Below are 25,128 nucleotides of genomic sequence, written 5' to 3' on the forward strand. Positions count from 1 at the left end.
TTTCAATGCAAGTCCTGCTTTTGGCTAGATGGAAGAGACTGTCTTCAAAGTGGTTGAACAGTGCTATGTGTGATTCTGAGCAAAGTGTCCATGACAGCAATCTGTTAATAGGGCTGATCTTAAGAAGCATTTTTGGATTTGAATTAAAAGATACCTCCATTTAAGATATGTTGGACCCCCTCCTAAGCTTTCCTGTGAATTTCATATAGTGCAAAGTGCTACTAAATTATACTGCCAGGCCACAGAATGTGCCAAATTTTCTTCACACACACACACAAATTCTCCTGCTAGCAAAATGTGTTAGAATAAAGCTTTATGCTTCATTGAAAATCACCACAGCTGTTGATACCTGTTGAAATTATTTCTTCAGTAAGTTTTCTGCTCCTCCTGCACTGGTGTTCAGCTACTGAAAAACATATGTGCCAAATGATAGCCACAATAAGTCAGACAGTTTCCTTTCCTTCAATTTCCAAAACTGGCTCATTCAGAACCTATTATAGCACTGTATTTTTCCAGGAAGGGAACTAGAAGGCCTTCAGAGATGCAACTCATCTTCTGAGGAAAGATGAAGTAAGAACCATGTCTGCTAGTGATGGATCATGCACTGGGTTTTAGAGGAACCTTGTAACGGAAACACTGCCTTCAGGGTCCATGTGGTGTATGAAAACTAGGACCATGAAAGCTGAAATGTGTTATAGAGATTTTTACAGCCTCTTAATACTAGAGTAAAGGCAGGCTTGATCAAAATTTGAGCTGCTTGACACTGAACCCTCCCAGGCTGTCAGGTAGTGATAGGACTAGGGGGAATGGAATGAAGCTGGAGGTGGGGAGATTCAGGCTAGATGTGAGGAGGAGGTTCTTCACCATGAGAGTGGTGAAACCCTGGAATGGGTTGTCCAGGGAGGTGGTCGAGGCCCTGTCCCTGGGGGTGTTTAAGCCCAGGCTGGATGAGGCTCTGTCCAGCCTGATCTAGTGTGGGGTGTCCCTGCCCATGGCAGGGGGGTTGGAACTAGATGATCCTTGTGGTCCCTTCCAACCCTGAATGAAACTATGAAACTATGAAACCATGATTCTAGTTCCTGTCCACCTTATCTGCTTCTTTCTTGAATGTTAAAGGTGGGTGGAAGCTGAACATTGCCATTCTAGCTTGCATCACCATGTGTGAGAGAATTTGTTGTCATTTTCCGTAATCAAAGCCTCAGAGTACTAGACTAGCTCCCATCTTCTGAATTCCCACATATGGAGATGAAATCTGCTGTGGTAGCTCTGCTATACAGCATGAATGATTGAGAGTTACACGTCTGCCTAAAACATGTCTTGAGTGGTCAGAAAAATGGAGAACCTTGCAAAACATGGAAGTGAAAGTCATTTGGAGTTAAGACAATTGCATCTAGCTGTTCTCCTCCTATGTGGGGTACTGTGGATACTGTGGTATCTGAGCTGCTGTTGCCGACTGTCCTTCATGTCCCTTGAAGACATACTGCCTGAGATCAGCACATTTCTTTGTCATCGCTGTAAGGGAGTCAGAACAACTGAGATCAGTGGTAGAAGGTCATCCTGTTACAGTTCCAGGATGTACTGTTTTCTTTCCTGGGTATGTACTGGACTCAAGGTTTTGGCACCCGAGGAATCATGAGTTCCTTCCACCAGAAATACTCTTTCTCTTGCCTGTGAAAAACAGCAGATGTGGAGTCTACAAGCGCTCCAGGTAGACGGGGTGTTCGCCTTCCCAGGCAGCTGGTGGGGAGAGTGTGTAACACTTGAGGAATCTCAATTTCATATCCTAGTGGTGGTGTTCAGAGGCATGTGGCATTTCAGATGTTAACTGTCCACTTAACAGGCACCCATTCTTTTGTTTTCATTGTCTTGACCTCACTTTTTTCTTTTCCCTAACCCTGAAGCTTCCAGCTAGTCAGGAAGAGCCTTACAGCACAAACAAATGTGAGCCTTATAGCACAAATGCAAATGTTTCTTGCATGTGCTGCATACATGGCATCCATCCAAGGCCCAGAAAAAAACAGTTCATATTTCAGAAGAGCTCCAGCAAACTTAATTCCCATCTGATTTCATTTGTTCTACGCTGCTGTTATTGTCCAAAATCTCTGAAAGACCTTTTGAGTTGAACACAAAGTATAGCATGGAAATGCTGTCTGAGATTAACCAAAAGTAGGAGTTTGTCCCTTGTGACAGCATCAAAACTGTATTCCAGGACTCAACATACTGTACTGCCTTATTGTAGGTAAAGAAGTCTTTACCTTCCTCTTGATATGGGTTCATTCTCACTTTGTGTCCATATCCCTTTTCCATGTTATATCCTTTTCTTCTGTACCAGTGTAGGAATCCCAGTGCTCATACTTAATGCTGCTCTTCCAAGAATGTGCAGTGGCTTTGCTACCACCCATTAGACTACAAAAGAGCAATCTTTGTTTTATTTTTCCCACTCCCAGTCAAGGACATTTTCACCACTTACAGAGGACATAGACTTTGGAGTCAGAAGCTATGGTTGTTCCTGAGAGATTTTTCAGGCTTTAGGTACTGTTAAGACTTCTGAAAATCAGTTTTTTCCAGTTACAAGTATGCACTGAGGGGTTCTCCAGCTTTCATTTGTTTTATCCAAGGCAGAACATTGTGTGTGGAGTGTGTATTTGGGTGCAGAAAAAATGTTTAAAATACATGCATCAGTGATGATAAATATCAAATTCCATCTGTGGCATGAGCTAGTTGAATTTCACCTGGCTGCTTTCTAGCCTAAGAATATACTTTGCAGTGCAATCCATGGTCCCTGTTAGACCATTGAATTAGTATGGTTCTGTTAGTTAGCTTTTAGCTCTTGCTGTATGCTAATGCATATTCATATGTGATGCTAATACATATTCATATCAAATAACCAAGTGATTCATTTGTCAGGTAGAGTAAGTTCTAATACACTGGACAATACATTGGATAGGTTTAGCACAGAATTGTCCTTCAGTAGGCCTAGTCTGGAGTATGAATAAGGCAACATGCATGCAGCTATGAAATTGTACAGATGAACATGGACAGTGGCATTGAGTGCACCCTCAGCAAGCTTGCTGATGACACCAAGCTGTGTGGTGCAGCAGACACGCTGGAGGGAAGGGAGGCCATCCAGAGGGACCTTGACAGGCTGGAGAGGTGGGCACAAGCCAACCTCATGAAGTTCAACAAGAGCAAGTGCAGGGTCCTGCATCGGGGTCGAGGCAATCCCAGGCACAAATACAGGCTGGGCAGTGACTGGCTGGAGGGTAGCCCTGAGGAGAGAGACTTGGGGGTGCTGGTGGACAAAAAGCTCAACATGAGCTCTCAATGTGCACTTGCAGCCCGCAAAGCCAATCAGATCCTGGGCTGCATCAGGAGAAGTGTGGCCAGCAGGTCGAGGGAGGTGATCCTCCCCCTCTACTCAGCTCTGGTGAGACCCCACCTGGAGTACTGCCTCCAGTTCTGGAGCCCCTATTACAAGAGGGATGTGGAGGTGCTGGAAGGTGTCCAGAGAAGGGCCACAAGGATGATCAGAGGGCTGGAGCACCTCTCCTATGAGGACAGACTGAAGGAGTTGGGGCTGTTCAGTCTGCAGAAGAGAAGGCTCCGAGGTGACCTAATTGTGGCCTTCCAGTATCTGAAGGGGGCCTACAGGAAGGCTGGGCAAGGACTTCTCAGGATCTCAGGTAGTGATAGGACTAGGGGGAATGGAATGAAGCTGGAGGTGGGGAGATTCAGGCTGGATGTGAGGAGGAGGTTCTTCACCATGAGAGTGGTGAAACCCTGGAATGTGTTGTGCAGGGAGGTGGTCGAGGCGCCGTCCCTGGAGGTGTTTAAGCCCAGGCTGGATGAGGCTCTGTCCAGGCTGATCTAGTGTGGGGTGTCCCTGCCCATGGCAGGGGGGTTGGAACTAGATGATCCTTGTGGTCCCTTCCAACCCTGAATGAAACTATGAAACTATGAAACTCCTGTGACAGGATTTTAGCTGTATAATATTATGATACATTTGCATTTTTATCTGTTTGCATAGTTAATATTGCAGCTCAGTCTACTGGGAATGTGTTATTAGCTGTTTTGTATGATTGCAAGGACATGGTTGCAGTTGTCTGGGTTTCTTACTATTTTATTAATGTTGATTATTTTATTTATTTATTTTTTTCATTCCTGCTTTTCAAATTTCTCAGGAGTCAGTCTACTGGAAAATTTGGTCTGGAAAGTTTAGCCCTTCTGAGCTAATGCATATCCAAAACTTTCTTACAGGTTTGACAGATAGATACTACACTTACATATACATCTACAAACACACACACATCTCCCCACTCATGTAAGTTGGAAAGAGAAGGAGGAAAAACTGCTTAAGGTTTAAGGAAAAAAACTGCTTAAGGTTTAAGGAGAAAAACTGCTTAAGGTTTAAGAAAAAGAAATTGCAGTGTTGTTTGTTCTGCAGTCAGTCGTGACAGACTTTCAACTAAATAGGAAAGTTTTGAGCAGTCAGTGGCTGTGATTTAACAACAGCTGTTCGTGAGCAGTGCCAGTAGAAATCACTCGTTTTTCCACCCAGCTGAAAAGAACAGGCTGGTGGAAGGGATTCCAGGAATAGGTACAGTCTTTCACAAAGAGTTTAAATGATTCAGGTCTACATATTGTAAGTTGGTGCCATTTACAGTGTAACGTGTTTGTCACTTCTGAGATTTTTCCAGAAATCAGACAGGGAATAAAATTAGGGTTGATAAAGTTGTTTTATAAAATAGCTGAGGAAATGGGAGCCCTGATGATACTTCTGACCCCTTTCAGTGCTGGGCTTCTGGTTCAAAACCTCACTGTATTTATTAGCTAACACCTTCAAGATCAAGCTGAGCACTGGATATAAGAAAGAAGAAAGGCCGTTCTTGGTCAGATGCAGTATCCCTCTGTCCCAACACTCTGCCTGTGACAGTAGCAGATGCTGTTCAACCCTAACCCTGGCCCCACTCTGTGGTGCCATCCTCTTAGGCCCCAGAGCGTTAAGAATTGCAGCATTAGGAAGAGTACTTCCCTGCCTAGTTCTTTTATTATCCATTGAATATCTGTCTCTGTCATGAAACAAGTTGTTCACAAGTTTTTTTACAAACTAGGTTATAGTCACTGGCAGCCTCAGTGGTGCTGAAAGTGCCAAAGCCTAACTTGGCGTGCCTTCAGTTGGGTGTCTTCTGCCTTCCATGGAGTCTCTAAGCATGCAGAAGTTACTACACATCCTCTGTACACCAGACACTCCAGTCACACCTCAGACACATCAGATAACTGATGCCTTTTGCTCATCATTGGTTATTACAGATGCTCGGGATGGCTGCCACATGTATTTGCCTACATGGTAGACAGCTAAAGTTAGGTGAGATCAGTATCTCACTCGTTATGTCCAAACCCCTACACTGAAAAATGTTGGTCTGGAAGCTGGGTGAATTGCCCTCTTTACTCAGATGAGTTTTGGTGACACTTAGCTTTCTGATTTTCTGAAACTGGTTTTGCTGACACCTGCACAAATGCACTCTGTTTGAGAAGCCTTCCACCATCTTGCTGCCTTTAAGAAACGCAACACACATTCAAGCCTTTCTGAAAATGTAAAGGAAAATTTTGCTGGTTTGAATTCCTGAAGGTGAGCACTGCCAAATAGTTCAAAAGCATTTTTCTTCCTGTTGTTGCTAGCATTTATGGCCTGTGCAGTATAGTGCTATAATTAGTGTAAAGATTCAAGGGAGGCAGGAGAAAAGCCCTCTGCTTTTTATGCCTTTGTAAAGTTGCCTTTCTAAGTTGTGTAAAAAGAGCCTGTGTTGTTTAAAAGCTTCTCTCTTCTTTTTCCTATTCACAGTCTTTAAAAGCCTTTCTGTAATGTAATTTTAAAAATGAATGTGATTCTATTCAAATAAAAGTTTACTCTTAATGGCTTTTATGCTTCATATGATAGAGCACCTTCATTTACTTGGTTATACATAGGCAGTCAGCAGTGTTATGAACTGTTTCTTTATTACTAAGCAGTGTGTGCAGATCTCTGGCAACTTCCACAAAGGAAAGGGTGCACTTCTCAAAACTCTTTATTTGATGTGATCATAAACCATGGGTACTAGCCCAGTGTTTTATGACATCCTCAAGTATGATTAACAACTTGAACTCTGCTGGTTCCCCCTGAAGATCAATATTATGGAATTTTCCCAGTTATTACTTGAATGGATTTTAATTGAAATTGATTCTCTATAAAATAATTAATTGGAGTATATTAACAGTGGTCTTGTAGGCCTTAATGTTACAGACTTGGAACTCTGAAAAAAAAAAGTTCTGAACAGCTTTTAAAAATACCTAATTTTCTTCTGTGCAGCCTAAGTGCTCATAAAGCACCTGTCTGTCTTTATTTATTTATTTAAGTGCTAATTCCAGCAGATGACAGCATAAATACAGCAGCCTTCATTTGCAACATGAATGTGAATGGAAATGTGGCAGGGAATTGTTTTTTAACAATTCCATTTTTCTGTTGGCAGTTCAGCAACAGCTGTATTGTGTGATCCTGAAATGTAACTCATATCCCGCTCTAGACAGCATTACCTTTGAAGTTTTAATCAGTAAAAATACTTCCCAGTCACCTGGCTTACTGAAAGTTGCCTCTCCAAAGGAAGGGTGCATTGAGAAAATCTGTAGTGAGTGGCTCTTGAAGAACTTCAGTGGTTTTCCGAAGGTATCACCTGTATGGGAGCAATGGTTTCAAACTAGAGAAGAGTAGGTTTTGAGGAGATATTAGGAACAAGTTCTTTATCATAAGGATGGTGAACGCTGGAATGGGTTGCCCAGGGACATGGTTGAGGCCCCATCCTTGGAGATCTCCATCCCTGGAGATACTCAAGATGAGGCTCAGCATGGCTCTGGGTAACCTGACCTAGTGCTGCAGAGGGGGTTGGACTAGATGACCTTTGGAAGTCCCTTCCAACCCAAACTATTCTATGATTGAGGAAGTCTTTGTTTTCTCACTGTCAGAGCGATGAGTTGAACTTTAAGCAAGTAGGTACATGGAAAAACTACACAGTTCTGAAGCTCCTCAACCACACTAAGGTTTCATCCACATCCTGGAGCTTATTCTTGGTTAAGCTTATCTACATCATTGGAAAAGTAGATGGTCTGCATGCATTTGGCTTGTGTATTGACTTCCACCAGACAACAATCTGATGAGGAAACAGCAGACTCAGGATTGTGGACATCATTTTATATCCAGATATCCTGGCATAAACTGTCAGGGCTTGTGAGTTGGCATACTCATTCAACTATACAAGAGGGTTGGACCTCTCATCCTCAGGAGCTGTAGGAGCAAGTTAAAGACTTCTGTATGTGACCAAAAAGGCATGTCAAGGTTCACCTTCAAGTTTGGGCACAGTCTAAAAGCATATACATTGGCATAGTCTTGGAGTTTTGAGTCCTCTCCAGTAGAAATAGGATTCACATCCTCGCAGTCAGTTCATCTGGGAAACCCTACTGCCATCAGATGGCATTTGATGACGTGAGATGAAATTGAAACAACTCCAACACTTGGGCCTTGAAACAAGTAATTTTGCCATAGTCTTTCATTCTTTACTGAGACCAGATGGGAGACTTACTGTTGGTAATGTCAGATAGCAGACCCTGAAGCTTTGTCATTGGATTTTTGTGTTGAGAGAGCACTGTTGTGCCAGGAACTGTTTTTTTGAGAGAAAGACCTGTAAGAAAAAGCATTGTGCAGAAAAATAGAGGAGGTTCTTACTAAGTGTGTTCAGAGAGTAGTAGTGCAAAGCTTCTGTTGTTAAAGTTTACTCTCCAACATCCCCTGAGCTGTATGGGTTTTGTTTTCTTTGCTCTTTGGCATGTGTCAGAGTTACAGATGGAGTGGTAATCACACATCCTTCTTTCTTTAGTGCGTTAGGACATTTTAATCTTCTTGCGGAATAAAGAGGAAAGCCGCCTTTCTTCATCTTTTTGTCTTTCGTTCCTTCCAGAACTCCTGAGTGTCTGAGGGTTGCTCTTAAAGTTAGGCCAAGAGATTAATATCTCCTGGTATCATTTTCTTTTGTTGATTTTTCTTTTAGCCTGAGTTTACAGGGCTTAGTAGACTACAGTTGTCTACCAAGGAGTTTCCTTAGCTTGTTCCGGGAGCAAAGCTATGTGAAACACTTTTCAGCCATTCCTTCTTATTGCCTGTCATAAGGTGCCAGGGTGGTACAGCTGTATTTAAAGAATCTTGACTGTAGGGAGGAGCAATCAGCATTGTCTTAGGCAGTGGACTAGTTTTTATAAGTGTCAAGCAATTAAAGATGAAGACGGACATTTGAAAACTCCTTACCCTGATCACTCCCACAGTGTCACAGCAGTTACAATTCTCACTCCAAACTTTAAAGACTTTGAAGCATACAAACTGTTTCAGATAAAAAGGGACAGGAAAGAGAAAGGGAGAGACAGTCCTACCTCTTAAGCTCCACTGAAAAAAAACTGTTGCCCACCTGAGTAATTTCTGAATGCATCTTTCTCTAGACCCCCGAGTTGCTGTAACATGTCTGGCAGTGCAGGTGCCATCCATTCTGTTGCAGCTGTTGACTGTGACACTAACCACTGATATTGTTGACTTTTGTAGATCTCTACTTAAACATGGAGCATGGTTTTTTGCGGGTCATAGAAAAGCAGCCAGCCCTTACAGCCCATCCAGGTAATGAATGTCTTTTTGCTGGGATGTATCTTCATCAAATGAGACATCTATGAGCTTTTTTTTTTTGTCTTTTTCTACAAATGTTTCCTCTAGGTGTAGATTTTTTTTTCCCTTTCAGCTACTGTCATACAAAGAGTGTTTTATTTTTATCCAATCCTAGTAAGCTCTTTCCAGTGAATTATTATTGTTTGCTGATAGTTACTGGCTAGAATTGTTTGTTGATAAATTTTCTTGCTCCCTTCTTAAATATCAGCTGCTGCGATAAGCACTAAATGGGTGACCATTGCTTTGTCAGCAACTCCTGTGTTCATATATTATACCATTACTGCTATTCTTGAGATCTTTTGGTTCCCTCTAGTAATGGGAATGTCACTGTGGGAATTTTACTGTGCTTCTATATGGCTTATCTGATTGCATGATGATTCTGGTATGAGAATATATGTTGTACAGATCTATTCAGTGTTTTCTTTTGGTCTACATGATCAGAATCCAGACAGGTTTAGGTGAGGTATGTAAACAGACCCTGGGACCAGAAGAGGGGAATCCTTTCATCAAGGATGTCCCTAGGAATTAGGAGCACCTAAATCTATCATCTTCCTTAAGTTTCTGCTGCTTATAATTAATTCAGCTGGAGTCTTAGGGAAAGTCTTTAGCTGGCTTTAAGATTTGAACCTTATTGCTCTTTACAACTACCTGAAGGGAAGTTGTAGACAGGCAGAGGTTGGTCTCTTCTCCCAGGCAGCCAGCACCAGAACAAGAGGATACAGTCTCAGGTTGCACCAGGGGAGGTTTAGGCTGGATGTTAGGAAGAAGTTCTATACAGAGAGAGTGATTGCCCATTGGAATGGGCTGCCCAGGGAGGTGGTGGAGTCACCCTATTGGAGGTGTTCAGGAGGAGACTTGATGGGGTGCTTGGTGCCATGGTTTAGTTGTTTAGGTGGGTTGGACAGGATGATCTTGAAGGTCTCTTCCAACCTGGTTTATTCTAGTCTATCCATACTCTTCATTCCCACATTCTGTATCAATTCTAGCATAGTGAACAAATAACAAGAGTAGCTGCTCTGCTAAGAGGAATGTAAATTTATGTCTGCCATCAGCTATGGTTTGGGTTTATCCCAGTTATCTCACTCTGAAAATCTGAGACCTCAACTTCGCTCTTGCTTCTGTGAGGGCAAATGAAGGAGCAATGCTCCATTGATTTCAGCGACACATGAAACTGGCTGAAATGAGAGCAGGATCAACCCCATTTTTCCTCTACAGCATGAGACTATAAAGCCCATTCAAATCATTGAAGGGTACCAATGACTCTGCTGACCTCTGGATCAAATCCATAAACCTTTTTAGGAACTTAATTAAAACCACAAATAGAGAAACAGAGGTGTTCTGTTCTCTCACCCAAGGTAGTTCTTTCTAAAATTAAAAATATGGTCTCACATCAATTTTATTGTATTAAAAAAATACAGTTTTGATATTTGGTTCTCTTTAGAACTTTATTCTTAATTATATAAAGCCTATTTTGCACTTGGTCTCAATCTCTTTTGAGGATGTGAACTCCCAATATTATTTGCAATCCTAATTTCATAATCACTGTTGGAAGCGAAACTCAAAACACTGGCTTTTGTCTCAGGCTTTTTATTCGTGTTCTTCACTAAAATGGCATAAAAGATAACAGTGAGAATACTGCCTTTTGTCTTGAGCACTTCAAAGTGTCTTTGTTGCATCTTACATTAGCCAGCTACAAGTTAGATGATTGGTTGAACTCATTGCTTACAGTCCTCAAATAATCAATAGAATTAACCAGATTGGAAAAAGACCTTTGACATCCTCAAGTCCAACCTATCACCCAACACCTTCTAATCAACTAAACCATGCCCTCAATGTGGAACAACAGCCACCTCCAGAGATAATCTGTGCCCTTCTAAAACAGGTGCCCATGATAGGTGCAGTGCATTGCCCTGTGGAGGTTCCTGCTTCTGTCAGCTGGAGGGCTTGCCATCCACTTTGGGATAGCTAAAATAAGCAGAGGAAAAATAGGCAATAGTTTTCCTATTTTTTATCACCATGAAGCATATCACAAGTGCCATTGCCTACTTTTAATGTGACACCAATCTCCCACTGCCTTAAATGGGGAGGTATTTTCGTGTAAAATTAAGGGAAGACAAACAAATAAACTGTTGCAAGTGCAAACTGATATGGTAAGCTTTAAAAGCATCTCTTGGCATCTTGATCTTTTGGGTTCAGAGCTTCTTTCTGAGATGGGAAAAATGTCAAAGTGAATGCAGAGGCCAGGTTGAACCATACTGGCAATAGTGAAGCAAGGTGTTTACAACCAGGCTGGATGAGGCTCTGGCCAGCCTTATCTAGTGTGATGTGTCCCTGCCCATGGCAGGGGGGTTGGAACTAGCTGATCCTTGTGGTCCCTTCCAACCCTGACTGATTCTATGATTCTAAGATTTTGTACATGTTACAGATTGAATAGCCTGAAAGCTTAAACTTTATTGTATTCATCTGTACCTGTTAGCAAAATTTGATTAGGCTACACTCTTCAATTGCTGGGTTTTGATACATTTGATAGCATGATCTTTTCCTACGCTGTTGCTTTCTACAAGCGTATTTTCATGGAGCTAACTACTGCCACTAAAACAAACCACCAACCAAAAAGGCTAATATTAATGAGTTACAAATTCTAGGTTAAGGGGTTTTGGTTCTTCCTGCCCCCCCCCCCCCTCCCCCTTCTTGTAAGTTAAATAGTCCTTTAGTCTGAAGCAGACAAGGACTTATTCTATATATTGTCTTGGGACAGGGTTATAACTTACCTGTGCTTTGGTAACTTTTCCTCAACGTTAGTACTTCAATAAATGCAGTTAGACAGATTCTAGTCCTCTGAGTTCCTCCTTTTATCTGTATGTGGTTGAACCTGCTACAAGTGTTAAATCATTATTATCTTGTGCTTGTGGCTTTTGTTGCCTATGTGGAGTTGTGTCCAGTCTTACACAGGAAGGCCGGGACCAGGCAGAACCCCAGAGGAAATGCTCATTGGGAACTTTTGCTCTAATTCAGGAAACTTACCAAAAATGTCTTCCTTTTCATTTAATTAACTAGTACAGGCAATTAAGTTATAAGTCTCCTGAAAACCATGAACTGCATAGTTTCAGTTAAATAGAAAAGGTGGTAAAACCTATCTAAAACTTACTTGAAATGATAACACTGAAGAGTGACTGAAAAAAACCAGGTTTCCTCCTAATAGCTTTTGTTTGGGCTTTCTGCATCTCCCTTAAGGCCCTCTTGCATTCTCATGCAGTTCGTTCATTTTATTGAATGCTAAAGTCTTTTACCATCTGCCAAAAGGTTTTATTTTGGGGTTTCCTCCGATGTGGGAGGGTGGTTTCCTCCTTCCCTTCGTGCTAGTTTCATTGCTATCTTTAGGACTCAGCCTACTGGAGACCTTCCTGTCTCCCTTTCATTATACAGTCTCCTCCTTCCTTATTGCAAGTTCCTGGGGGCAAAGAAGAAAACAAGAACTGAAGCTGCCTCTTTGAGCTGCCTGGCTGATGCAGATGGCTTTTGTTTTAAACACAAGAGTCCAGTTCCTGGAGTGCAGGGCTGCATGTACTGGGCAGCAACATTCCCCAGGGTGGGTGCTTCCAGGAATGGTGTCCGTGTGAAGGTGCTTGTGTCTGCCCCATGCTTTGGCCACAGAGCACAGCGTGCTTCCAAAAAATGATGCTGTAACCTGTAGCATTCACTCAAAGCCATTTTTTCATTTCTATTTGTTAGTCTTTTACCTCAGCACATTAATCCAACCTGTTCTGCCAGTGTTATGACATCTATAGCCATGGCCCTTTAGTTTCTTCCTTTTATGGGAACTCACAGATGTTTATTTTCTCTGTGAAAATATTGATTTTCTATCTATCTTTACCTTTCCTGTGCTGCAGAGAACAAGAAGTGAAATTGGAAGTGTTATATTTGCAGAGGAACAGAATTGCATCTTTCTTTAAATTTTTTCCCCTGAGAGAATAAAGTAGATGCCAGCCTGGGCTTTTCAAGGATGCAGGGAATAGAATACAGCTGCAGTGGGATGCAAGTATCCAGCTGCTGAGCCATGAACACAGGGGGTCAGTCACCTCCGTTTAAACCTTTGCTGTGAAGCTCTTAAGATACCTGGCATCATCTCTCCTTGAAGTACATGCTGTGTTGGGGAAACAAAGGGTTCTCTTTTTCCTCCAGCCTCTGCCCGCTGAGACTGAGAGCAGTCTCAGTCTGAGGAGTGTGCAGTCCTGTTACTGCCTGCCCTCATTTGCTGTGCTGCTGAGCCTATGACCAGCGGCAGTCTAAGGGCGGAGGGCACAGGCACAAAGAGCTTCCCTGGGCATCAGATTGCCCCCGAGAGCTCCACCAGGATCTATATCAACCACGTTGTGCCTCTGCTGAGGGCATTTTTGGCTTTTCTTTTGATTTTTTTTTTTAAATCACCAACCAGCATGTCAGGTAGTGACAGGAATATAATATTATGCGTGATTAGCTTATCTTTTGGATTCCAAGATGTTCTAATCTCTATCCTTCCATCATTACCCATGTCTCTGAAGCACTATCCTTTGGTTTATTTACTCTCCCTCTGTAATTGAGAATTTTATTGTTGATCACCATGAAAAATTGCCAGTGCTTAAAAATAAATGGTCCATCATCCACCCCTTCAGTGCACCGAGGTTTTATAACTACTGGAGTCTAATGAAAGTTTGAAATGGGGATGAGGAGGATGAGGGTGTCCCAGGGTGTTACCTAAATGTCTGATCTGCAGATGAAAAAGGGATGCTGGGATTTCTGTTCAGGAAAGTGTCAGTGAAACTGCCTGTTTCTTAGCACTGGGTATTTTAATGATGTTCAGCTCCAAACTCCAGGGTACAGCATTGCACAGAGAGGTCGGTGGTGCCCTTTCTAACAGCAGAATGGTGCAACACAGCACAGCAGCCTGAGATGGCATTCTGCTGAAAAATAATAGGACTGTGTGGGGAAAGAACTTAAGCAGGAGATACATGTGTCTCCTCATTTAGAAAGCAAGGCATTGTACTTCTGAATAAACAGTGCTCCATGTTTTCTCTGTCACAGATGCACACACACTAATTGCATAAAAACATAAACAGTAAATTAAGAATATGATTAAAAATTAAAGAGCCACTGCAGAAACCATCAATAGTAAGTGCTTATTAACTTACATATAACAGCATCCTAGTGTGCTAGCTTCAAATTGGCTGTTGAAGCTGTTTTGCAGCAAATAAGGCCAGGGCCAGCTTTCCTACAGGCTATTTCTGTGTTTCAGTGATCAGACTCTCAGCTCTGATTGCTTCCTTCATTCTTTCATAATTTTTGCCACCATTCTAAGTTTCCAATAATATGCATGACCTCCTTGAGTCATAGTGGGCAATATGCTTAATCCTTCACCTCTGATGCTTAGCAGAATGAGACAGTATGAGTTTGGTGCAGCTTTGTCCCATCTCACACACTGCAAGATTTCTGCCATTTGCCCCTTACCTCCATCCCCTTTTTCTGCAGGGCTTCACCAGAGCCCCTATCCCTTCTGTGACTTACCTTGCTGGCTGTTCACTTACATATGTGGTGCATGATAATCTGAAGGGCAAAGCTGACTTAAACATATTCATTGGAGTGCCACATCCACACAAGCACACCTGTGATCTGCATACCAGCTCCATCTGACACTGCTTGGCAGGAGCTGCTGTCCTGGAAAGGACACCCTCCAGCTCCACGCTCTGTCCCTCCCATCTCATAGCATTTATGCCATACTCTTGTGTCCTGCACATGGAGTCCTCTGTATCAGAGGACAAGATGTTTGGCCAGCTTGCTTTATAAGAATCAGCTTGGTTTTGAACTATGTCAAGTGATTATTGGTAGAACTGTTACAGCCTGGATTCAACAGTGGCTGCTCAATAGTAGCTTTAAATATTTAGTGGGAAGATGAAACAAGTTAAAGACCTCTCAAAATTGGGACTAATCTAGAAGGGCTTAGCAAAGGAGGATATTTTCCAGGGAGCTCTGCCTTGGATGTTTACTTTTCAGGTGGATTGGGTAATATGGTTATGTGACCATCATACAAAAGGAGTTTTTGTATACTTGTATCTTACCTTCAATGGCCCAAACCAAGTGCTTCTCACTCAGTTGCTCCTTGTGCTTGTAATCTGGGTCTGCTGTGTTCATTTCAGCTTTTCTCCTGCCAGTCAAAAGCAAGAAATGAAAGGGTGTCAGCTGAGTTAAAGATCTATAGCAAGCCCAATGTCAGAGGGATGTATATATCCTGTAAAAAACACTTTAATTCTGCCTTCTTGTGAGAAAGCAGTACATCCCCTGAGCTACTGCCAAACTCATTGGATGTGGCTGCAGGTGGCTCAAATGTGGTTTCTGTTAAAACACAGCTGGAAAATTGTCATGCACACCTCAACCCTGTCAGCTATTTCTGTGCTTGTTCTCCAGTTGCTGTGATCTGTATTTGGAGCCATGCAGTTGGTGGCTCTTTGGTAGCATTCGATGTTGTAGTTTGTGTTTGCTGCAGCTGCTCTTTGGGGAGCTGGACAGATGAGAGCAGCTGTTGTCTTTTCAGGGTTGCCTTCTGGATGTAATAGGGGAAGAGTATTAGAAGGGATGCTGTAGCTGTATGAAAATGGAGTACATAATGGGTGTGAACCAGAAGTACAGAGTAGGATGCCTGCAGCTTCTAAGAGCCCCTGCTGGAGCTAAGATCCTGGATTAGGTGAACTCAGTGTCACAGTACATTAGAGGTAGGAAGGGACCTCAAGAGACCATCAAGTCCAATCCCCTTGCCAAAGCAGGATCACTTAGGGTAGTCTGCACAGGAATGCATCCAGGTGGGTTTCAAAGTCTCCAGAGAAGGAGACTCCACAACCTCCGTGGGCAGCCTGTTCCAGTGCTCCATCACCCTCACTGTAAAGAAGCTTCTCCTCAGGTTGAGGTGAAACCTTCTATGTTCAAGCTTGTACCTGCTGTTTCTTGTCTTAGTATTGCACACCACCAAAAAGATTGGCCTCCTCCACTTGACACCCACCCCTCAGATATTTATACACATTGATCAGATCTCCACTCAGTCTTCTCAAGACTAAACAGCCCCAGGGCTCTCAGTCTCTCTTCACAGGGGAGATGCTCAAGTCCAAATAAGCATCCTCATGGTTCTCTTGGATCCTCTCCAGCAGGTCTCTGTCTCTTGACCTGGGGAGCCCAAGACTGGACACAATATTCCAGCTGTGGTCTCACCAGGGCAGAGCAGAGGGGAAGGAGAACCTCTCCAGACCTGCTGCACACACTTCTCTTGATGCACCCCAGGATACCACAGGCTCTGTCGGCCACAAGGGCACATTGTTGTCCCATGGAGAGCTTGCTGCCCACTAGGACTCCAAGGTCTTTCTCCATGGAGCTGCTTTTCAGCAGGGCAGCCCCTAACTTGTACTGGTGCTTGCTGGTTTTCCTCCCCACATGCATGACCCTGCACTTATCCTTATTGAACTTCATGAAGTTTCAGTTATGTGGACATGACTACCTAAAGGAAAATTCTGCCTCCCTTACAAGCAAACAAAACATAAGAGGTACATGGCAAAATGAAGGGCAACTTGGTCCTTTGAAAGTTCACATGATAGTTTAATATTGTGAAGACAACTTGTCTTTGAGTTATGACCTTACTTCAGTGTTCCCACTACCTACACTTCAGATAAATACTAACTTGTGCTGAGCAACAGGATCGAAAGAGCCAAACCCTTTGCACAAATTCAGTTGGGTTTTAGAATAGAATAAGCCAGGTTGGAAGAGACCCTTGAGATCGAGTCCACCCTATCATCCAACACCATCAACTAAACCATGGCACCAAGAGCCTCATCCAGTATCTTCTTAAACACCTCCAGTGATGGTGATTCCTCCACCTCCCTGGGCAACACATTCCAAGGGCCAATCACTCTATGAATAACTTTTTCTTCCCTCAAGCCTAAACCTCCCCTGGTGCAGCTTAAAACTGTGTTCTCCTGTTCTAGTGCTAGTTGCCTGAGAGAAGAGACCAACCCCCACCCACCTACAACCACCCTTCAGGTAGTTGTAGAGAGCAATAAGGTCTCCCCTGAGCCTCCTCTTCTCCAGGCTAAGCAACCCCAGCTCCCTCAGCCTCTCCTCACAGGGCTGTGCTTGAGACCTCTCACTAGCTTTGTTGCCCTTCTCTGGACACATTCCAGCAAGTCAACATCTTTCCTAAACTGAGGGGCCCAGAACTGGACACAATACTCAAGGTGAAAGGTTCTCATACCAGTCTTTTTTATTCACTCCTGAATTTCATGTAATTATTTCAGTTCTTATGTCAAGATACAAAAGACCTTGTTTTCAAAAGAAAGTAGCTTCAAATCCCTAACCCATCAGAGCTACCCTCTTGTGTGCTGATTTCCATGTACAATAAAAGGAAAAAAAATCCTTAAAGATACTGACTTAGTCTAGTGGAAGGTGTCCCTGCCCATGGCAAGGGGGTTGAAACTAGATCCTAGAATCACCAGAGTTGGAAGCAGCCTCTACAAGTCATCTAGTTTAACCCTCCTCACTCCACCCACCACCCCTCCAGCCTTCATCTTCCCAAAGCAGCCCCTGCTCCCTCTACACCCTTCTGCCCTCTGCCTAAACAGCCCCTGCTCCACCACCACCAGTTTTGCACACATCCCAGAGCCAGGGACAAAACCCTCAACCAGCTAAGATACCACACAGAAGAGCTCAGCCCCAGGAAGGAGACCCAGCCAGCACCCGTGGATGATATTGGAGCAGTCATCAATTCTGGCCCTAACAACCGGGGGGCCACCAGGCCCCCCGGCCTTTGTTGTCACCACCACCATCACCCAGTGTGCTCCAGGGGCACTCACCAGAGATGAGAGGAGGATCCTCCAGCCCAGATGGGCTCAGCTTAGGGCTTCTGCCTCTCCTGGTGGGGATTAAATAGGGGAGTGGGTGGGGAGGACAAATTGGCCACATCTGGGGTGGGAGGAGGCTCCACCAGAGTTCCAACCCCCCTGCCTCAGTATGGGCTTCACTCTTAACTTTCCACACTTGTGTTTCCTCCCTGTGCCCAAGTCTTTCCAATACACCTGCATCCCTGTCCCAGCCATCAGTTGTCTGTAGTGAGAAGGGTACACAACAGGTACAGATAGGAGACAGGTGTCAAGTAGGAAACCCTACTGCTTAGGCTGGTAGAGCTGAATTGGTATTGGCAGCAGAGGGAATGCTCCCCAGAATGGTCTCAAGTGTACAGAATACCGCAGGGAGCAGTGCCTTTTCTTCTCAGTGCCCTGAAGAACAGATGGATCTGATGTGTTTATTGCCTTAAGCTGTCTTGTTTTATCAGCACCTCAGATGGAGGTGCTTGACAGATGTGCCACATAGAAAATACAACTAATCCATGCCCTGTTGTATAGCTTTTAGCATCTCTAGGTCCTGTTTTGAACTATTCCCTTTGTTGTCCAACTTAGCCTGTGTATAAATGGGGAGGTATTTTCATGTAAAATTAAGGGAAGACAGAAACAAATAAACTGTTGCAAGTGCAAACTGATATCATAAGCTTTAAAAGTATCTCTTGGCATCTTGATCTTTTTGGTTCAGAGCTTCTTTCTGAGATAGGAAAAATGTCAAAGTGAATGCAGAGGCCAGGTTGAACCATACTGGCAATAGTGAAGCAAGGTGTTTACAACCAGGCTGGATGAGGCTCTGGCCAGCCTTATCTAGTGTGATGTGTCCCTGCCCATGGCAGGGGGGTTGGAACTAGCTGATCCTTGTGGTCCCTTCCAACCCTGACTGATTCTATGATTCTAAGATTTTGTGCATGCTACAGATTGAATAGCCTGAAAGCTTAAAACCTGTGTTACAACTGCAAAAGTATGAAATAAGAGCTTTTTGAAGCCAGCAACATTTGCTCAAAAGTTACTGCCACACAGTCCTGAAAATCAAAAGCTGATCTTATTCACATCTACCCCATTCCTGCCTCATCCCCCCAGCACACACCTAAATCCTATAGGGGGGTGAGGCAGCAAGTGTTAACTCTGTTATTTTCACAGCAAGGCCTATGCAAGTGGGTTTTTTTTCCTTCTGCTTCAGAAAAATCCAAGAATTTGATTGTATTAAGGAGTTGTATTAACATACTGCAGTATTTCCAGCAGTTGCAAACTCTGCAGTGCAAAGTGGGTATGAAATGTTTCACGTGATTTTGAATCAACGCCGTGCTTCATGTTAATGTTTGTCTAAGTAAGTAGCACGTTGGATGTTTTTTGAACTGCAGACAGCAGAGTAAAGGCAGCTCCCAGGGTTCTTGCAATTATTTAAATTCATGGTTCTTCACCATGCAGCGGTGAGTATTTGCTGCTGAACTGCAAAGGAAGTCAGGCAGCAGAACTGGTGAAAGTCACCTGTTATACACCTGCTGTTGAAGAGCTAATCCTTTTCTACTTCTGCAGGTGCAGAGATAGTATCTTTTTCATGTTTGTTCAGCTATTTCAGTTCAGCAACTACTTCATTCAGAAGTAAGAAACCACTTGGGGGGTGGGAAAGCTGAAAAGCTCGGTTTCCACTTTTAATCTATAAACAAAAACTGTGCAGTGAAGACCTACCAGTTCTGCTGTCTTGAGAGCTGCAGCAGCCAGAACTGACATTTGGGTCACCATGGTAATGAATGCTTCCTTGAGACTGATTACTCTAAAAGTATAATTATAAGCTTATTTTTGCCTTGATTTTGTAGCTTATTTGGTAAATACTGTTCTTCAATGTTTTATTGCACTTCACTTTTACACACTAAAATCCGTTTCATAACTCGAACTTCACAGGAATCCCACCCCATCAAAGCTCACCTCTCATTGTCTGTCATTACTAATGCCCAAATATAGTGAGAACATAAAGAATGAAATCAGTCAAGGGTTGTGTATGAAAGTGCTAATCACATAAACAAATGTGTAGATTGTGCTAACTGGAAAAGAAATGCCGTATTTCTTGATACATGCTGTGTTTAAATTCACGCCAACAAGCTGACAGATTCAGGGCTAAGGAGTGTTTTAACTATGCAGAACTAGTAACAGAAAGCAGTTGTGTGGAGGGCACAGAGCAGCAAATAATCTTTTCTAGTTCAGAGGTCCAGGCACGTGAAAGGCAAGGAGGCAGCTGAGAGGACCCAACATGGTTTTAGCAAGAGCAAAAGATCCTGATTGCCTTCCGCAATGAGAGAGCTGGCTGTGTGGACAGGGGAGGAGCAATGCATGTTGTGTATCTTGATTTTACAGACATCTTTGATATGATCTCCCACAGTATCCTTGTAGACAAACTGCTGATTTATAGAATGCATAAGAGACAAGAAGTGGATGGACAACCTAATGGCATCCCTAGGGGATTGATACAGGGGACAGCACTGGCCAAATACCTTTGTTAGTGTCATGATGATGAGAAGGGGTGGACCTTCAGCAAATTTGAGAGATGACAACCAAACTGGGGACAGTGCTTGATCTGCTGGAAGACATCACTATCACTCAGAGGGCTCTGAACAGACTGAAAAAGTGGACTAACAGAGACCTTAGGTAGTTCAACAAACACAGAGTTCTGCATCTGTGATAGGATAACCCCCAGCACCAGTACAGACTGGCTGGCTGGGGAGCACTTTGCTGAAAAATACCTCAAGGTCTGATAAATAGCAAACAAGCAGTGTGCCCTTGCTGCAGAGGAAGCCAACAACACACTGGGCTGTGCAAGCAGCAGGGTCACCATCAGGTCAAGGCAACTGATCCTTACCTTCTGTTTAGTACTAGTGAGATGACAGCTTGAGCAGTCTGTGCAGTTTTGCACTCCATACAAGAAAGACTTTGATCCACCAAGGTGGTCAGGGTGGGAGCACATGATGTAGGAAAAGAGAGTGTGGGCTGGGTTTGTCCAGGGTGATAAGGTTCAAGGGGGTCATACTACTGCCTGCAACTGCCTGTTGGGAGGGTGCAGACAAGACAGAAACACTTTCAGGTGTGCTTGGGGCCAGAATGAGAGGCAATGGACACAGACTGTAATACAGAAAGTTCTAACTAAATGTAAGGGAGGCGAAAAAGGGTGGTCAAACAGGGGAACAGGCCCAGAGGTGGTATGGATTTCCATCCTTGTAGATGTTCCAGCCTTGACTGGGCTCAACCTAGGGCTGTCTGCTCTAACAGTAATTCTGTTCTGAGCTGGAGGTTAGGACTAGAGACCTCCAGAGGTGTCTTCCATCCTGTACAGTTCTGTGATTGATATATGGCAGTGCATGAGCTAATTACCAGAGCTTCCCTTTGTTGGCCCCACTAGGAAAAGTAGGAACCATTAGAGATGTTTTGTGTGATTTGCTTTAGGCATCTTCTATGATGTAAGTTGAGTCTCACTCTGCTGTATCTTGGTCTCTTCTCTTGAGCGACAAGATGAATAGATGCCTACACTTGGTCAACTGAATCGTGTCTAGGCTGTCTAATAACAATTAAAGTCTGGATATTTTCCTTGGTGTCCTGGACAATGGACCGGAGAGTGCAGTGTCCAAGAGAGTGTAGGCTCCAAATGTGAGGAGGAGGTTTTTCACCATGAGAGTGGTGAAACCCTGGAATGGGTTGTCCAGGGAGGTGGTCGAGGCCCCGTCCCTGGAGGTGTTTAAGCCCAGGCTGGATGAGGCTCTGGCCAGCCTGATCTAGTGTGGGGTGTCCCTGCCCATGGCAGGGGGGTTGGAACTAGATGCTCCTTGTGGTCCCTTCCAACCCTGAATGATACTATGATACAATAGGTTTTGAGTGCTGTGGAGGGCAAGTTTAGAGTCCAAAGCTATCTTGGTAAATGCAGAAATGGTTAAAATGAGTAAGATGGGAATTGAACAAACCTAAGTAAGAAGGCCTGCTGTGAGGAAGGGAAAACAAGTGTATGAAGGCAGATGAGGGATATCTGAGTAACTGGCAGTACTGTGAGAAAGCATGTGGTGTTGAAATATCACAAGCTGATTTTGAGTCAACAGCCTGATATGGCTGGTGGAGAAAATGGGGAAGAGAGCAAACTTTGGTGTAAGTGGGAATCTTGCATGTGAGCTATAGGATATACACAACTCTTTTCTGTTGGCTCGATGTTTTGCTGGGATAGTGTCCGGAGCAGGCTTCATGCTATGAAACAATATAGACTTAACTGGAGGAAGCCAGGAAGAGAGCTGTAGGGGTAAGGAGAGATTTTGAAAAGAGCAGTGAGGAAATACTGCAAGAGTTGGGTCCAAGATGTAAGGACAAAATTGGAAAGACACACAGTGTGTCAAGTAAAGGCTTTGTACTATAAAATCTTACTGGGGTTTACCCATGCCTGCTCTCCCTCCCTTCCTGCAGGTAAGGTGGAAAGTAATCAGTTTAGTTTGCACCTAGGAGGTGTAGTCTGGGTGTTAGAAACTTAGCATAAGCATAGCAGGGTGGAATGTTTGGGGGAGTGAGAATAAAGAAGTAGTAAAGAATAAAGAAGTAAAGAATAAAGAATAAAGAAGTAAAGCAGGTACAAGAAATAGCTGACAGTCACCTCTGAGGACATTAGTCTTTACCTCGCAGGCAGGGCTAGAACAGATGATCTTTTGGAATTCCACTTCAGTGGTACCTGTGGTTCCATCCATCAAATGAAAACACAGATTAAAAATGCAAAACCACAATAAAACTGATTTAAACCAAGAGTTCCTTTTTGTTAATTTGAACTGTGATTACATTCAGCATTTTAAACAACCCTGCTTTAAATTAATCCCTTATGTTGCAGTGTTAGCATCTTCTATTTATGGAACTCTTTTACAATGCTTTTTTTTTGTTGTTTACTGGGGGGGAGAAGCTTCTTGGTGTGATGATCTCTTTGAGTATGAGTTATACAAGTAATGATGAAGAGACTAAGATATATTTAAAACTGTTCTGAGGTATTTGCTTAAATGCCTTAGTTTCTCAGTAAATTGGCTGAATCCTTATTGGCAAAACTAGACATCTCTTGAGACAGCCTTGTCCTGATAAATTCCAATTTCTTTAATAAGTAACACTATAGAATAGACTAGACTAGAGCAGAATAGAATAGAATTAACCAGGTTGGAAAAGACCTTTGAGATCCTCAAGTCCAGCCTATCATCCAACACCACCTAATCAACTAAACCATGGCACCGAGCGCCTCATCCAGTCTCTTCCTAAGCACCTCCAGTGATGGTGACTCCACCACTTCCCTGGGCAGCACATTCCAATGTCCAATTTCTCTTTCTGGGAAGAACTTCTTCCTAACATCCAGCCTATACCTCCCCTGGCACAGCTTGAGACTGTGTCCTCTTGTTCTGGTGCTGCTTGCCTGGGAGAAGAGCCCAACCCCTACCTGGCTACAACCTCCCTTCAGGTAGTTGTAGAGAGCAATAAGGTCTCCCCTGAGCCTCCTCTTCTCCAGGCTAAGCAACCCCAGCTCCCTCAGCCTCTCCTCACAGGGATGTGCTCCAAACCCCTCACCAACTTTGTTGCCCTTCTGGACACCTTTCAGCAAGTCAACATCTTTCCTAAACTGAGAGGCCCAGAACTGGACCCAGGACTCAAGGTGTGGCCTGACCAGTACTGAGTACAGGGCAGAATGACTTCCCTGCTCCTGCTGGCCACACTGTTCGTGATCCAGACCAGAATGCCATTGGCTTTCTTGGCCACCTGGGCACACTGCAGGCTCATGTTCATCCTACCATCAACCAGCACCCCCAGGTCCCATTCTGCCTGGCCACTCTCCAGCCACTCTGACCCCAGCTTGTAGCACTGCATGGGGTTGTTGTGGCCAATGTGCAGAACCCAGCAGTTGGATGTGTTCAATCTCCTGCCCTTGGACTCTGCCCATCTGTCCAGCCTGTCAAGGTCCCTTTACAGAGTGCTCCTACCCTCTAACAGATCAACACCTGCCCTTACATAAAGAAATCCTTCCCTTTTAAAATTGGAGTACTCTCCAAACTCACAGTTCATCCAGGCAGTAGCCTTGTATATCTTACTTAATCCAGTGCTGCACTGGTGACATTAATTCAATGAGGAGACCAGTATGGGAGCCTGCTAGTTGTTTTTCATGTTTGATTTTCTTCTCTCTGAATTTAATATAAAGACGGTTATGTTAAGCTAATTATACCTTGCCTTTTTATTTTCTGCTGCTGGGTGAAACCTAGGATTGCTTTTTTCTTTTAGTTTTCCCTGAAGAAGGAACATGTGACCACAATTACCATTTTGTGTATTAGATGGAGCACCTTCCTGTCTATTACCACAGGTGATTTATTAGTATGTAGGCAATACTGAGCAACAGTGTCTGACTGGCCAATGGGACATAGGAATCACACAACACAGTGCCTGCAGCATCAAATTATGTTTGACATTTAATATTAACCCACACTGCAAAATGAGACTTCAAGCAAACAAACAAAACAAACAATCATCTTCAAAAACAAACCCCCAAAGGAGACAACCCCCAGGTAATGGCCAGGATACATTTTCTTCTTACAGGAAATCTGTGCAGAGGAGAGCATCCAAGGCAAGGGAAGAGCTGCTTTATGCCCTTTCACCTTCTGCTGTCCCTAGCTGTCCTGCTTCCTCTGTCTGTCTCTCTGCACATATGTGCCACCCACCTAAGGAAACAAATGGAAATGACTGGTCCCAGTGTGGCACTTCAGTCCCTCAAACTGCTTCTGACCACAGAGATTTCTGGTGTCTAATAACAGATTATACACACCCTCAAAAGCTGTGCCTCTGTCAGTGTGGAGAGCAAGTGCTCACCTGCTGGCACAGAAACACTTTTATCCACTAAGCTCTGCTTAGCCAGGTGCCAGGCACCTTTCATCTGAGAAAAAAAGGCTTCTCAACAGCCACTGCTAAAGATGTTCCTGACTGGTGTAAGGTATTAACAGCAGGGATGAAAGAGTTAATTCATTTTCCATCCATAATTTTTTTTTTCTTTGTAGAAGCGATTTGACACAGTCTAGCAGGGTGCTGTTACTGAAAAATTGAAGCACCAGGTGTGATTAAATAAGATCACACGTTTCATTCCCTCTTTAATTTCACATCACCCTTCAGCAGCTGTATCCCTTTGCTTTCCCGGAGCTGGGGAGCGTCTTGCATTTGCAGCAGGCAGCTTGCCACGTTGGTAGCACGCACCGGTGGGCTGTTGTGAATCAAATCTGTTTGTGCACACAAACTGTTTCTTGTTTGATGGACCAAATTTATTAATCTGTTTCTTTCTGAAGAGCAGAAGATACAGAATGCATTTGGGTAATGGAGACGAGCATGGCCTGGTTCCTCGGTATTTCCAGAGGTTCATGCGTGCAGCAGAACAGGTTTCATTCCACCGCAAATAGAGTAAAGAAGTAAAGTGTAAAGACAGAGGTGGGATCCTTTTTCACCTCTTAGCAGGCA

General features: G+C 43.6%; 1 protein-coding gene across 2 annotated transcripts in view; it reads left to right on the forward strand.

Moving 5' to 3' along the window:
• Positions 1-25,128, forward strand: part of SAMD12 (sterile alpha motif domain containing 12) — a 184,106-nt gene that overhangs the window by 87,375 nt on the left and 71,603 nt on the right. Inside the window, exon 5 of one of the 2 annotated variants that reach the window (XM_068163227.1) lies at positions 8,618-8,689. The exons of the other annotated variant lie outside the window; for it this stretch is intronic. Within the exon in view, the coding sequence (XP_068019328.1) occupies positions 8,618-8,689 (72 nt within the window). The remainder of the gene's footprint in view (positions 1-8,617; positions 8,690-25,128) is intronic. 2 annotated transcript variants of the gene reach the window in all.

The sequence above is a fragment of the Melanerpes formicivorus genome, unplaced genomic scaffold (genome assembly GCF_026170545.1).
Source record: "Melanerpes formicivorus ecotype bairdi unplaced genomic scaffold, bMelFor1.0.p_v2 SCAF_71, whole genome shotgun sequence".
Classification (NCBI taxonomy): Eukaryota; Metazoa; Chordata; class Aves; order Piciformes; family Picidae; genus Melanerpes; species Melanerpes formicivorus.